General features: G+C 35.2%; 2 protein-coding genes across 2 annotated transcripts in view; one reads left to right on the forward strand and one right to left on the reverse strand.

The window, feature by feature from the left end:
* GLIPR1L1 (GLIPR1 like 1) overlaps positions 1 to 16,363 on the reverse strand; it is a 32,704-nt gene that overhangs the window by 15,700 nt on the left and 641 nt on the right. The window contains exon 2 of the mRNA XM_032854761.1: positions 1,213 to 1,458. Coding sequence (XP_032710652.1) covers positions 1,213 to 1,458 — 246 coding nt within the window. The remainder of the gene's footprint in view (positions 1 to 1,212; positions 1,459 to 16,363) is intronic.
* CAPS2 (calcyphosine 2) overlaps positions 13,622 to 16,363 on the forward strand; it is a 57,142-nt gene continuing 54,400 nt past the window's right edge. Inside the window, exon 1 of the mRNA XM_032854755.1 lies at positions 13,622 to 13,871. The gene's annotated coding sequence lies outside the window, so the exon portion shown is untranslated. The remainder of the gene's footprint in view (positions 13,872 to 16,363) is intronic.

The raw sequence follows: 16,363 nt of genomic DNA on the forward strand, positions 1-16,363 counted from the left end.
TGTAGAGATCTACAGGAAGTCATCATCATCAATTCAGTAGAGCATTAATCAGAATGTATGTGAAGAAATTACCCGAGGCCTGGGCAAGAACCACCTATAAAAACTAGAGGAAGGATGTGAAGACTTATACATGCCCAGGATTCAAGGCTGTTCCTACTAGCCACACTGGAAAATATCAATTTCTGGGGCATTGGTAGAGTATGCATAAGAGTCTATCTTTATAAGAACCAAAAAAAATTTTTAAAATTTTAGGTAATATAACTGTATCCCAGAAGACAGTTCAAGAATATTTAGAGATATATAAATAAATCCAGCATTCAACAAAGCAAAATTTATAAATTTGGGAATATAATAAATTTACCCAGCAGCATGATAAGAAGCAAGAAAATATGGACCATAATGAAGAGGGAAAATCAGTCCATTGAAACTAATCCACAACTAAACTAGATGCTAGAATTAGGAAGGAAAAAATCAAAATAATGATTATAACTGTATTCCATATGATTAAAATCCTAGGTGAAAGATCAAACACACAGGATACAGTTATTTATTAATTAATGAACTTAAAAATAAAGCATTTATTATAAATGAATGTGAATTTAGTTACAGAAGAAAAAAATCAGGAAAAGAGAGAAGAGAAGATCAGTCAACTATGGAAAACTTCAAGTGGCCTTCTGCATGAGTAACAACTCTGGGAAGGGAGTAGCAAGTGAAAATGACAGAAATATTTGAAGAAATAATGGCAAATGTTTCTCAACATTTGATTTAAACTGTAGACCCACAGGCGCAAGAAGCTCAGTAAACTGCAGCAGAGAAAACATGAAGAAAACTTCAGTGCATTATTATGAAATTGCTCATGACTTGTAATAAAGGAAGAATTGTAAAAGAGCAAAAGACACATAAAGTACAAAGGAATAAAGAAAAGATTATAGTAGATTTCTTGTTGGAAACAATGCAGATGAGATGAGACTTTAAAAATCTTACTCCACTGTGACATGACAGTGGAATAAGATTTTTAAAGTCCAGAAAAACAAGACAAACAAACAAACCAAAAATTCTAGTATATAGAAATCTATTCCCAGTATAAATATCTTCCAAATGAAAGTGTTTTTTTAGATACTCAAAGGAAACTCGAAAGAAAATGCTTAAAAATTTGTCTTTTGTTAAAAGGTGCATAAATAAGAACTAATCAACAAAATATCAAATATTTACCTGTGTATAATGGCCACAAACTTTGGAACATGATAGGTTATCATAATCATAAAATGCAGTTTCATTAAACCAAGCAGTAACAGCAGATTTTGGTGAAAATATGCTTAATCCACCGAACCAGATATTTTCTCCAAGAAATTTATAATTTGGATAGCATCCAAATGGTATTGATAAACAGGAGTTGTGTTCAAATTTGCACTTGTTTGCCCATGCTTTAGCAACCTTTGCTAAACCATCATCCCAACTCTGAAAGATAAAACAATTTAAATTGAATTGTGCGTATTTGCTTGGATTAAAGCTATTCTAATGATTGCTATCCAATTTTATTTAAATTTGTTTTAATAAAATATATATATATTTGGTATTATGTTTACAGTTAGTCATTTTTTTTAGTCTACTTCAGAAACATTTAGTACCCACTCTATGACAGTTTATCTGAATTTCCAATACCTTGCAGATGGCCTAGCACACTAGAGACACTCAACAAATATATTCAAATGTGATTTAAATTAAGTCAAGGGTTCACAGTCTAGTAATTCAGGTCATGCAAATATACCATAAGTGCAAGATAAGTACCCATTTGTAAGTAGAAAGGGAAAATGGCTCTTGGCACATAGGAATAGAATTTCCTTAATTTGATTGAGAATATCTACCCAAACCAGAACACACACAAAAAACACTTATTAACAGGCACCAATATAATGGTGAAATATTGAAAGCTTTCCCCCAAGATTGGGAAACCAGATGTCTCATTATTTCTGTTTAAAATAATACAGGAAGTTAGGTGGTGTAATAAAATATGTGAGCTATAAATACATAAGAAAAAAGACATAAAATGTAAAATGACTGGAATCTAGCATTATTCATAGATAACAAGACTAGGTATGTAGAAAATTCAAATGAACACACAAATAAAACTATAGGAAAAAAGTGAAATTATCAGTTTCCAGATATCAGGAAAATATACAAAATTGTGTTTCCATATATATTTCAGAAACAAATAATTTCAAAGATAACAAATATATAAGAATAAACCCAATAAATTATATAAAAAATCTCTACCCTAAAAAGGTACAAAATATCACTAAGATTGATTTGTAAAGACTTAAATGGATAGATGTAAAATATTTATGAACTGGAAGATTTAATATAGGTAAAGAATTGGATATCGATAATTTAATTCATTTCTAAAAAAAATCTAAGTAGCTTTTTTTTGGGGTGGAAATTGATTTCAAAATTTATATGGAAGTTCAAAGAATCATCAATACCTAAGACAATCTATAAAAAGTAAAGCAAGGCTAGAGGACTTACTGTACCAGATATCAAGACATCACAAATCTACATAAAGACATTGTGGTATTGGTACAAGATATGGATAGACAAATATCCCAGTGAAACAGAATAGAGTCCACAATCAGTTTTTTACAAGAGTACAATGTCTTAATGTAGGTATTATTGGCAAGATAATTTTTCAAATTTAAGTAAGCTCTATGCCCAATGTAGGGCTTAAGCTTACAACTCTAGGATCTGGGCCAGCCCCTCAAAAGATGATTTTTTAAAATATTTTTATTCCAAATTAATTTTAGATACACAAGAGTTTACAAAAATAGTACACAGAGGTCCTGTGCAAACTTTGTCTGGTTTCCCCACTGATAGTGTTCTAAGTAACTATAAAACGATATAAAAATGAAGAAACTGGGCACCTGGGTGGTTCAATGGGTTAAGCCTCTGCCTTTGGCTCGGGTCATGATCTCAGGGTCCTGGGATCAAGCCCTGCATTGGGCTCTCTGCTCAGCAGGGGTCCTGCTTCCCCCCCACCCCCCATCTGCCTCTCTGCCTACTTGTGGTCTCTCTCTCTCTCTGTCAAATAAATAAATAAAATTTTTTAAAAAATGAAGAAATTCGCATTGGTACAATCAACAGACCTTAGCATTTTGGTAGTTTTACATGCATTCATGTGTGTATGTGTGTAGTTTTATGCAGTTTTATCACATCTGTAAATTGAAGTAATCACGCCTACAGTCAAGATACAGAATAAACTGTTCTATCACCACGATGATCCCTCTTACTAATGCTTTAAAGTCATACTCACTCCCCCATCTTATCCCTAATTACTGGCAATCACTAATGTGTTCATCATCTCTATAATTTTGTCATTTCAAGAATGTTGTATAAACAGTCACGATATGACCTGACCATTTTGAGATTGGCTTTTTTTCACTCAGCATAATTCCATTGAGATCTGTCCATAATGTTCCATGTTTTTGTAGTTTATTCCTTCTTATTGCTGAGTGGTATTTCACAGTATGGATATACCATAATTTGTTTAACCTTCACCTATTGATGGAAATTTTGATGTTTACCATTTAGGTTATTACAAATAAAGCTGCAATGAACATGTGTGAACAGGTTTTTGTGTAGCAGTTAAGTTTTCCTTTTTCTGGGAAAAAAGGAAAAAGAAAAAGTGCCATAAGAAGATAATTGTTGTGTCATATGGTAAGTGTACATGTGATTTTTCAGAATAAAAGGACCAAATTAGAGTGACTGCAACATTTTACATTTTACATTCCCACCAGCAAAGTATGACAGATACAGTTTTTCTACATCCTCTTGAGTATATATTGTATTTTCAGTATATATTTTGAAATTTTCCTTAAGATTTCCTCTTTGACCCATAGATTATTTATAAATGTGTTTAATTTCCAAGTGTTTAAAGAATTTATTTTTGTTGTGCTATAGATTTCTGGTTTGATTGCATTGTGTTCTGAGGACATACTTTATATAATTTCAGTTGTCTTAAATTTGTTGTTTTCATTTTATGGTTCAAGATATGGTCAATCTTGGTTAATATTCCACAGGTGCTTCATAAAAATGTGTATTACTTAGTTGCTGAGTGGAGTGTTCTATAAATGTAGTTAGATTCTAGTTGGTTAATGGTATTAAGTTCTTCTTGCTGATTTTCTGTCTGCTTCTTGAGCAGACTGTTGAAATATCCCTTTGTAATTGAATACTTTTCTATTTCTTCTTTCAGTTCTACTGGTTTTCCTTCCTATATTCTAAAGGTCTGTTGTTTGGGGCATATGATCTTTTTTATTAAAATTTCTTTGATGGATTGATTGTTGTATCATTATGTAATATTGTTCTGTTTTTCTTTGCTCTGAAATCTACTGTATCTGATATTAATAAAGCCACTCCTGCTTTCTTTTGATTAACTTTTGTATGACACGTCTTTCTCTAACCTTTTGCTTTCAATCTACCTATATCATTATATTTGAAGTGAGTTTCTTGGTTATAGCATATTGTTTGCTCATGTTTTTTTTTCTTTTAAATTCATTCTGATATATTTTTTAAGATTTTATTTATTTATTTGACAGACAGGTCACAAGTAGGCAGAGAAGCAGGCAGAGAGAGAGGGGAAAGCAGGCTCCCTGCTGAAGAGAGAGCCTGGTGTGGGGCTCAATCCCAGGACCCTGGGATCATGACCTGAGCAGCAGGCAGAGGCTTTAACCCACTGAGCCACCCAGGAGCTCCTATTCTGATATTGTTTTTAAATTGATGTGATTTATACCATTTATGTTTAATGTATTTATTGATAGGTTAAAGCAAAATCCTACAATTTTATTGTTTATTTTTATTATCCCTTTTTTCTTTTTTTAAAAGATTTTATTTTTTCATTTGAGAGAGAGAGAATGAGAGAGAGAGAGCATGAGAGGAGAGAGGTCAGCAGGAGAAACAGACTCCCCGCTGAGCAGGGAGCCTGACGTAGGACTCAATCCTGGGACTCAAGCAGCAATCCCTGAGCTGAAAGCAGTTGCTTAACCAACTGAGCCACCCAGGCCCCCTCTCTCTGTTTTTCATTCCTATTTCACTTTTCCTGCCTTCCTGCGAGCTTCTTGAACACTATTTAGGATTCTATTTTGATTTATCCATAGTGTTTTTTTAGTGTGTGTGTGTGTGTGTGTGTTTTAGTGGTTGTAGTACATAATTTATATGTAGTACATAATTTACATAATAGATAGTACATAATTTATGTAACTTGTTGCAAACTACTGGTGTCAGCATTTTACCAGTTTGACTAAAGTATAGAAATATTACTTCCATCTATGTTCCTTTACCACTCACTCCACCAACATTAATTGCTTTAAATATTTCTTATACATATATTAAGAACCATGTCAAACAATATTATAAAATAAAAAATTTGACATAATTTAGAAAACATAATGGAAGAACACTTTGTTATATTTACCCATATATTTTTTTTAAAAGATTTTATTTATTTATTTGACAGAGAGAGGGAGAGAGATCACAAGTAGGCAGAGAAGCAGGCAGAGAGAGAGGGGGAAGCAGGCTTCCCCCTGAGCAGAGAGCCCGACGCGGGGCTCGATCCGAGGACCCTGAGATCATGAACTGAGCTGAAGGCAGAGGCTTAACCCACTGAGCCACCCAGGCGCCCCTGTATTTACCCATATTTTTACTTTTTGCCTTGTTCTTTCTTCATCCCTGATATTCTGAGAGTCTTGTTCCATCATTGCCTTAGTGTTTGAAGAGCTTTTCTTAGCTATTCTTTTAGAGTAGGCCTGCTTATGACAACTTATTTTATTTTTTTAAAGATTTTATTTATTTATTTACAGACAGAGATCACAAGTAGGCAGAGAGGCAGGCAGAGAGAGAGAGGGGGAAGCAGACTCCCTGCTGAGCAGAGAGCCCAATATGGGCTCGATCCCAGTGCCCTGAGATCATGACCCGAGCCGAAGGCAGAGGCTTTAATCCACTGAGCCACCCAGGGGCCCCATGACAACTTATTTTAGTTGAATCTAAAGAGTCAACTAAAATTTAATTTCATCTTAATCCCTGAAGTATATTTTCTTTGGGTAGGATTTTTGGTTGATTATTCTTTGAAATTAAAATTGAAAATGTGCTACTTCCGTTGGGCTTCTGTGGATTTGGATGAAAAATTTGATGACATTGAAATTGTTGTTTTCTCCTAACTCCTCTTAATACCTGTAAGAATCCTAGTCTTTCACTTGAATCATTGGAGGATTTCTTCATTTTAAAAGGAAAAAAAAAAAAAAAAGACCAGCTTAAATCTGGTATGTATTTTATTTATATATTTGTTAAGATTTTATTTATTTATTTGAGAGAGAGAGAGAGAGAGAAAGAGAGCGCTCAAAGTGGGGGGCAGAGAGAGGGGGAGAGAGTCTCAAGCTGACTCCTTGCTCAGAGTGAAGCCCAATGCAAGTTTCCATCACATGACCTGAAATCATGACTTGAGCTGAAATCAAAAGTCAGATACTTAAACGGCTGAGCACCCAGGCACCCTTAAATCTGGTATATATTAAAAATATGTATATTAGTTAAAACATAGTTCTCATTGGGAGGGGGATGAGGGGATGTATTAGCCCAGTGATGGGTATTAAGGAGGGCACGTATTGTAATGAGCACTGGGTATTATATGCAAATAATGAGCCATGGAATACAACATCAAAAACTAATAAGGTACTGTATTGTGACTAATATAATAAAACAAAACAAAGCATAGTTTTCTTGTAGAATAGCTTGTACCAAATCAACCCTTCTCCAAAGTATGGTACAAGAGAAAATTACTCTCTCATTCTAATTAAGACTTAGTCTTAATATTACAAATGGTGAACAGAGTGGCTTTAAAATAGTAGGAATTAATACCTGATGGCTAAGGAATTATATGCATTTAAAACATGTATTTCAAGCCAGTTCAAACACACATGATATGTATGATTATCTAGGTGTATATATAATTTAAAAAATCTATTTGCATTTTAGAATGCGAGGGACTATATAAAGCTCATTTTTCCCCTAATTGAATAACATAATTAAACATCTTTCTAGAAAAAAGTATTCTAATGTCCCCTTAGATCTGGCAATACCTTCACCTAACACTTAATTGCTATTAAGTCTTTAGCAGTTCAGGAAAAATTTTATTGAGTAATATTCTGCCTTAACTTGTTAGTAGAAGAATTTGATATTCTTAGAGACATAACTTTTAAAAAGCCCAATCACCTGTCTTCTGCCTGACCTAAACCTCCAGTACACTCTGCAAACATTTTTTTAAAAGATTTTGTTTATTTATTTGACAGACAGAGATCACAAGTAGGCAGAAAGGCAGGCTGAGAGAGAGGGGGAAGCAGGATCCCTGTTGAGCAGATAGCCCGATGCGGGGCTCGATCCCAGGACCTTGGGGTCATGATCTGAATCGGAAGGCAGAGGCTTTAACCCACTGAGCCACCCAGGTGCCCCTCTGTAAGCATTTCTGATAAAAAAATCCTTATATTATGAATTACATCCATATCACCGAAGCTCCTCTACATGAGGAGGAATAAGAAAACCTACTAAGAAATTTTTCAAAATATAAACTAAAAACAAAAAGAATTGTAATGGTTTCATGTGATGGAGAGTTTTTGCACTACCTTTAAAAAAAAAATCCTTATATAATCATGATGCTTCTACTTGTGCTATGTATGGCAAGAAGCAGTATATTGTGCATAGGGTTGAGGGCAGGAGGATGCTGGGATATGTCAGTATGCTACTGCAGAATTTATGCTATATATGGATAATATAAAAAGAATGATTATGAGCAATAAAAATAGTATAACTGTCAATGTTCAAAATTCCTGAAAGGATTATAAGAAATGATGCAAATAATAAAAATAATACTGAAATCAGATTTATTGAGGTATCTTTGATATAGAAAGAACTTTACATATTTAATGTGTACAATTTGATGAGTTTGGACATATGCAAACACCCATGATACCATCACCATAATCCAGGTAATAGATATGACCAACACCTCCTAGAATTTCCTTATGTCCCCTTGGTGTTTTTGTGTTAAGAGTATTTAACATGAGATCTACCTTTTTCACAGATTTTAAGTGCCCCATACCATATTGTAAACTATAGGCACTATTCTATAAGGCATATTTCTAGAACTTATTCATCTTACATAACTGAAACTTTATACCCTTTGAGTAACAATTCCCCATTCCCCAATACCCCTACCATATCACCTCCCAGCCCCTGCAACCACTATTGAATTTTCTGCTTCTATGAATTTGACTATTTTAGATAAGTCAAATGTGGAATCATGCAGCAGCATCTGTCCTTCTGTGACTGACTTATTTCACAGATGGCAAAATTTCCTTTTCTTAAGGCTAAATAATATCTCATTGCATGTATATGCCACATTTTCCTTCCCCAGTCATCTGTTGATGGATCCTTGGATTGTTTCTGTATCTAGTGCTGCACTGAACATCAAAGTGTAGATATCTCTTCAAGATCCTGATTTCAGTTTTTTGGGGTATATACCTAGAAGTGGAATTTCTGGATTTTATGGTAGTTCTAGTATAATTTCTTGGGTAATCTCCATATTGTTTCCCATAGCTGCAGCACAATTTTACATACCCACCATCAGTATACAGTATTTCCAGTTTCTCTACAACCTCACCAACACTTGCTACATTAAAATTTGTGTTATTATTAGTCACTGCTAGCATAACAAACATTTGCAATTAAGAACAGCAATCTGGGGGCTCCTGGGTGGCTCAGTGGGTTAAAGCCTCTGTCTTTGGCTCAGGTCATGATCTCAGGGTCCTGGGATCGAGCCCCACATCGGGCTCTCTGCTCAGTATGGAGCCTGCTTCCTCCCCTCTCTGCCTGCCTCTCTGCTACTTGTGATCTCTGTCTGTCAAATAAATAAATAAAATCTTAAAAACAAAAACAAAAACCCAGCAATCTGAATATAAAAGTCATATTAATTCAATAAAAATATCGGGAAGAAATGAGAAGAAAATAAGATGACGCTAAACCTCTTACTTTAGAATAGCGAGAGAATCAGTAGAGATTTATTCTTCAAATTGGTAAAACAATTATCCTTTTTTGGGAATTCTTGTCATACTACCTATATTGGGAACTCTTGTCATACTGCCTGTCAATGATCTAGCTGGGATAGGGAGCTCCCCCTTTGTACTTCCAAGAGAGGTTGAATCCTAACTCACCTTTTCTATAACCTGTACCAGTAAAGAATTAAACTTTGTTAAGCCATTGACATTTCAGGATTTATTTTATACCACAGCCTAGCCTAACCTAGCCTCATAAAACTTAGTGCTAGAAGTAGAGCGAATCCATAATAAAAATCTAAACTCAAACCACCCTGAGACCTAGGTAAGAAGGATCCCTGCTCTGGGCTCAGATTTTATAGGACATCTCATATTACCCTCCTCCCCTACTACACAAATGATGTATTATAAAATGATCACTAGATGGACATGAACACCAGAATGGTGAATAATTTTTTATTTATAAAAATATACAAGAAGACTTAAAGTAAAAAAAATTAAAAAAAAAACCTTAAAATTGTAATTCACCCATTATAACTTTGCCTTTTAATTTTAATAGAGTTTCGATTATTTCAGAAGAAATGAAAATTTGGTTACTGCTAACATCAGTGAAAATGATCAAAATTTTTCTGATCAAATCCAGATCTGAACAGTTAGGTGAAATACCTGCAACCACAGAATCTTTATTAAATAAAGATTTAATTATTGAGCAAACAATGAGACTATAGGCTTCCATTTTTATTCTTCCTTTGCCCACAAATGATGGTAAGCTTGTCTGAATCATATGGGGAATTTAATAGTTAGCTGGCAAACAGTGACACAGCTTATGTCATGGGCAGGAATCCATCTGATTCAGGGCCAAAAGATCTGAAAAAATGTGATCTCTAACTCAGGAGGAAGACCATGAGTCCATTGAACTTGAAGCTCAAAGCAGAGAGTGGAAAACAAAGCAATAGTGTTTGCTGGTTGTAGTGTGTGTTCAACAAAATTATTTTATGAGTAAAATAACTACCAGTTTGGAAGCAGAAATAAAAGCCAGAATCAAGAAATGTGGGGCTTTTGCAGCACCTGGGTAGCTCAGTTAAGTGTCTGCCTTCAGTTCAGGTCATGTTCCAAGGGTTCTGGAATTGAGCCCCTCATCAGGCTCCCTGCTCAGCAAGGAGTCTCATCTCCCTCTTCCTCTTCCTGCTGCTCCCCTGCTTGTGCTCTCTCCTTATCTCTCAAATAAATAAATAAAGTCTTAAAAAAAAAAAAAGAGAGATGTGGGGCATTTGAGACTTGGAAAAGAAACTGCTTCTATGTAGTATATAATAAGATATATTAAAAAGTCTTTGAGACACATGTCCTAAATCTTTCATGTGATTAGAAAAGCTCTGGACAAAGAGATGAAGTATAGGACTCCAAGGAAATCTTCTTAATTGATTAAAAAGTGGCACAGCAAATGAACAGATTAGAGTGTATCCATTTCCCCAAAACTCATGTTTCAAGAAAACTGGCATTAAGCTGAACAAGAAAAGCACCACGGTGAGAAAAACTAAAAAAAGACTTGAAAATTTCTCTAACTGGTCTTTAAGTGTGGGTATTGGTATTTGGAACTGGTTGGAGACATACAGCTGAAAGACCTTCAGAGGTGTGGTTTTTTTTTTTTTTTTTTTAAGAGTTTATTTATTTATTTGACAGACAGAGATCACAAGCAGGCAGAGAGAGAGGAGAAAGCAGGCTTCCCGCGGAGCAGAGAGTCCTATGCGGGGCTCGATCCCAGGACTCTGGGATCATGACCTAAGCTGAAGGCAGAGGCCTTAACCCACTGAGCCACCCAGGAGCCCAAGACCCAGAGTTTTTGAGACAGATATATTTCCAAAGATAGCAGAAACCTGTTATAAAAAAAACCTGTGAATGTTGGGTACTTTAAATGACCATGGACAGAAAGCAACATGAAAAAGCTCTGGCTCAAAGATGGCATATTTCCCAATGCCCAATTCAAGTTGGCCAAGGAGGATGACAGATGAAGAACAGTTTAGAGGGAGAAGATAGGTACCACAGAAAATAACGAACAAGGGAATTCCTGCCTCCTCCAATCAAAAAAAAATTTCTGGACCCCAGTATAGTAGGTCTTCATACCCTCTCCTATCTAAAGATTGCAGAATCATTCTGAACCAATGATTACTGTGTGGTTCCCATTCTCCCACATTCTGAATAGATGTGTTTGGTGTGGTGGTCTTATCTTGTGTTGCTGTTGAATATTGTTCGTGTGGAGGACAGACATAGTCACTAGGCCAAGAGTATCCACAACCAACCTTGTTGGGTTTGCCTACCACTCAGAGATATTAAGCCTTTGCTTCAGTAACTGAACAAGATATTGGACTTAATACTTCGGCAGAGGCCTAGAATTGTTCTATTTCTGGGAGGGAAGGATAAATAAATAAATATATAAATATATAAATAAGTAAGTACCTGATGACCATAAAAGCAGTCTGTGCTTGAGACATTTAATGCAACCATGTTAGGGTTATCAGACTAATTCTGCCCAGAGGGGTAGGAGTGGGAACAACATGTATCACCTTCAGGTCTGATTATACAAATACCTACATAATCTTCTAGCTTTCTCAAGAGTGACTCTGAAAAACATGTGTTGGCATGATGGAACTAAGATATAAACAGCCGATGGCATTGCATGAAGAAGAGGGGAAGTGGAGAATGGTCCAACCAGTATTGGACTTTGTGTGAGGGATACATTAAACCTATATTCTTTAAAGATTAATGCTAAGTGAAATGAGTCAGATAGTGAAAGACAAGTACTATTTGATCTCACTTATATGTGGAATCTAAATTTAAAAACTCATAGATACAGAACATATTGGTGGTTGGTGGAGATGGGGGTGGGTGAAATTGGTGAAGGAGGTCAAAAGGTGCGAACTTCAAGGTTTAAGGCAAATAAGTTCTGGGGATGTATGTTAAAGCATAATGATGTGACTATACCTAACCATACTGTATTATATATTTGAAAGTTGCTAAGAAATTAGATCTTAAACATTCTGATCATAAGAAAAAGAAATTGTAACTGTGAGGTAATGGATGTTAACTAAACTTGTAATCATTTCACCATATATTCATATATCAAATCATGTTGTACACTTTAATACAATGTTATATATCAATAAAAAAGTTAAAAAAAAAAAGGCCTGCACGCTTTCAGGGTTTATTTGTTAACATAACATCATAGTCTACTATTTTCTGATAAATATAGAAAAAATTTTTTTAAGTTTAAGTAATAATCTCTGTATCCAATGTGGGGCTTGAACTAATAACCCCAAGATTAATAGCCACATGCTCTACCAACTGAGCCAGCCAGGTGTCCCATGATAAATATAGAAATTGACATGAGAAATGAGGTGCTTAGTTTTTCTGGGTGATCAGTAGTAGAAGACAGGAGAATCTCCTGTTGAAGATTTAGTCCACAGTTAACACTTCTGTTTCTGCAGGATGGAGTCGCCAAGACCAGATTTACCTTCCCACTTGAAAAAAACTATGTGCAAAAGCGGATGTCAGCAGGCGTAACACCAGGCAAAAAAAGCCAGTGCTCCCTGAGAGTAGGGAAACTAAAAAAGTAATCCTCATGTTAGTGCTGTAAGAGAATTTTCAGGCCACAAAGAAGTACCAGGAAAGAGAGACCTGCATGGAGAGAGAATTCCAAAGATGTTCAGAGGGTCCTGCTTGAGTATTTAGCAGAGTACTGATAAACCCATGTATTTGAGGAACCTATCCATGGTCAGGGAAATTGCTCAAAAAGGCAAGAGAAATATTACCTAATGCTCACTCAGTCTTGGGAATAGTGCCTCTTTTCACTAGCCAGACTAGAAAACCTCATAATTTTGGGAATTGTGTAGAGTACTCAGAAGGAACTTGGCTTCAGTGTGGGAGATATTTATTCCTACCCTAAACCATTGATTTTTTTCCTGCCCAACAAATCTTAAAAACAAGACTCAAATGGATCAAAATGCCAGGTAACATGAATACATGACAGGAAAAAAGTCCAGAGTATTTACAGAAAAACAAAAATAACCATCACCCAACAAAGTAAAATTAGGAGTATCTGGAATCTGATGAGAAATTATCTGCAGGGGCACCTGGGTGGCTCAGTGGGTTAAGCCTCTGCCTTCGGCTCAGGTCATGATCCCAAGGGTCCTGGGATCGAGCCCCGCAGAGGGCTCTCTGCTCAGCAGGGAGCCTGCTCCCCGCTGCTTCCCCCACCTCCCCGCCGCTTGTCTCTGCCTACTTATGATATCTGTCTGTCAAATAAATAAATAAAATCTTAAAAAAAAAGAAAAGAAGAAATTATCTGCATACAGAGATGCAAGAAAATACAACCAACTCCAAATGAGAAGAAAAATCAATTAATGAAAATCAAACCAGGACTGACACAGATGTTAAAATTAGTAGGGAAAGCAAGACTGAGAAAAAAAAAATAATGAAAAGAGCATCAGTGAACTGTGGAAAACTTCAAATGGTATAATGTACATGTATTTGGAGTCTCTAATATTTTAGTAGAAAACAGCTCAAATTTTTCTCTTTTGGTTAAAATCTGCAGATTCAAAAAGTTCAGTGGACCCCAGGAAACATGAGCAATGTGATACCAGGGCACATCAGATTGCTCCAAATCAAGGATAAAGAGAAATTCTTAAAAGCCACCGAAGGAAAAATGCATATGATATACATGGGAACCAAGAAAATGGTCCAGCAGATTTCTCATCACAAATAATGTATGAGAAGATAGAAGACGCTGTGGTAACATCTTTAAAGTTCAGTTTAGAATTCTACACATAGTGATAATATCTAGCAAAAATTAAGGAGATTGAAAGGTATCTAAAGATACAAATTTCCAGTTATAAATTAAATGCTATCCATATAATGTACAACATGGTTGATGGGAATGAAAACCAAAGAAATGCAGATAAAATTAAATTTCCTTACAACCTGCAGCCCATTGATGAATATTTGAGACAGAGTATGACATTCCTCAAAAAAACTCACAACTGTTTTATGTTTATTTTTTTTTTAAAGATTTTATTTATTTGAGAGAGAGAGAGAGAGAGAGAGCACGCGCTTGAGCGCACACAAGATGGGGGAGGAACAGAGGCAGAGGCAGAAGCAGGCTCCCCATGATCAGGGAGCTGCTACCTGGGGCTCAATCCCATGACCCTGAGATCAGGACCTGAACAGAAGGCTGGTTAGACTGAGCCACCCAGGTGCCCCACTCACAACAGTTTTTTTAATGGTCATGCTTTGAGGGAGGCAAAAAATAACTTTAACTTGACAATAGCCAGACCTCCAGGATCCTGTAAATCCTCTTTAACATATGCAAACCCTATTGGAAACTTCCTTTGTCTTTAGCCCCCTCCCCCAATTTAGAAGTATATAATCCATTGCTCCTCACAATCCCAGTGCAGCTTTTTCTGCCCATGGGTCTGGCCTTGTGCTTTAATAAAAACCCCTTTTTGCACTGAAAATATTTCAAGATTTCTTTCTTGATCATTCCTTCTTGACCTCCATCACATCAATGATGATTATGACTAACCCTGCTATATGGTATATAGGAAAGTTGTTAACGGAGTAAATCCTAGAAGTTCTCATCACAAGGAGAAATTTTTATTCTTTTTTCATTCTTTTCTTTTGGTAATTGTCTATATGAGAAGATGGATGTTACCTGAACCTATTGTGACAATCATTTCACAATATATGTAAAGCGAACCCTCATGCTGTATGCCTTAAATTTATACCATGATGTATGTCCATTATTTTTCAGTTCAACTGGAAAAAATATACAGTTAATAAAATTGCATGATAGAGAAAAGAGTAAGGAGAAACAAAGATTTTTATAATATACAAAATTGATAGGATTAAAACCAACAGACCAAAGTATAAGTTAATGTCATTTAGGCAGAAGAAAAATGATACCAGGTGGAAATATGGATATGCACAAATAAATGAAAATTTCCATATCCAGAAAATTTAAAGGACAAAAATAACAAAAGCTTCTACACATTTACAAACATAAAACAAGGTAAATGCAAACAAGGATTGTTTCCATTCATGTCTTCTCCACCCTGGTCTTTTCTTCACTCTACTTCAGCTAGTTATTTAAATTTAAATTAATATTATGTATATCCTTTTATTGCTTCCTTTGGAGAACATAGCATCTATAGGTGTTTACACAGAATGTTTATATTTGTGTGTATTGTGTGTATTTACACACATATATGCATATGTACATGTGTATATATTGACATACATATATAGGATGTATATAATGACATAAGATAGTCCTTTAAAAAGATATTCAAATAAATATAGAGGAAATGCTGTATAGCAAATCCATGTCATTGACCACGTTAACCTATTGGAGATTAAAGTACATATTACATATTAAAATACTTTAACAATTCTGCATTAAAGAGATTAGTTTTTGTTTAAGCCAGTGTTTCCCAAACATTGTTGAAATCTCTTTCCCCTCAAAAAATGCTTTCCCATGTAGCAGAATAGTGGAGTTTTGAACTTTAGTGCCAGAGTTGTGATTTTATAATATTTCCATTTTATTTTCTGTTGGATAGAGAGGAAGAAAGCTTAAATAGATATGTTTTACAATGCAGCAACATCTGCATAGCACATAAACAAAGCTATGCTGTCAACATTTATGTTCATAATTTCATAATGATATATCTACAAGCAAGAAAAAATGGGAAATTTCTTGTGATAAAATTTATAGTCAAGCATTTATTTAAAAATTATGAATTCTATGGATTATTTTAATAGTCCAGTGTTTTCATGGTCATACTTCAGTAGGGTACTCTTTTTGGCTTAATGTCTATATGATGGAAGTCTGCAAAAGACACCATCAGTTCAATGTTTTTGGAATTAATCTTCACATATTTATTATTTTTCATGGAAATGGCAATCTGATATTATTCAAGTGTTGATTTCATTATTTACATCCTTGCAGAACATTTCTTAAAAATGAATACTACACATGTAGTACTCTTTCAACAACCTAGAGTTCATAAAATGTAAAAACAGGTAAGTGGACAAGAGAATCTCCATCACTGTGCTATTTCTTTTATATGAAGTATCTTGGTTTTGTGGTTTGGGAAGTGCTAGCCAAAATATGGGGGCGAGTTCGGGAAAGTTGTGAGAAATTGCAAAGTACATTTATTAAGCCTTAGTGATGAAATCCAAGCAACTCCCAGACACCAGCCTTCCCGGACCCACCCCCCCCCCCCCCC

This window comes from Lontra canadensis, unplaced genomic scaffold (genome assembly GCF_010015895.1).
Source record: "Lontra canadensis isolate GAN:19392208 unplaced genomic scaffold, GSC_riverotter_1.0 scaffold9, whole genome shotgun sequence".
Taxonomy (NCBI): domain Eukaryota; kingdom Metazoa; phylum Chordata; class Mammalia; order Carnivora; family Mustelidae; genus Lontra; species Lontra canadensis.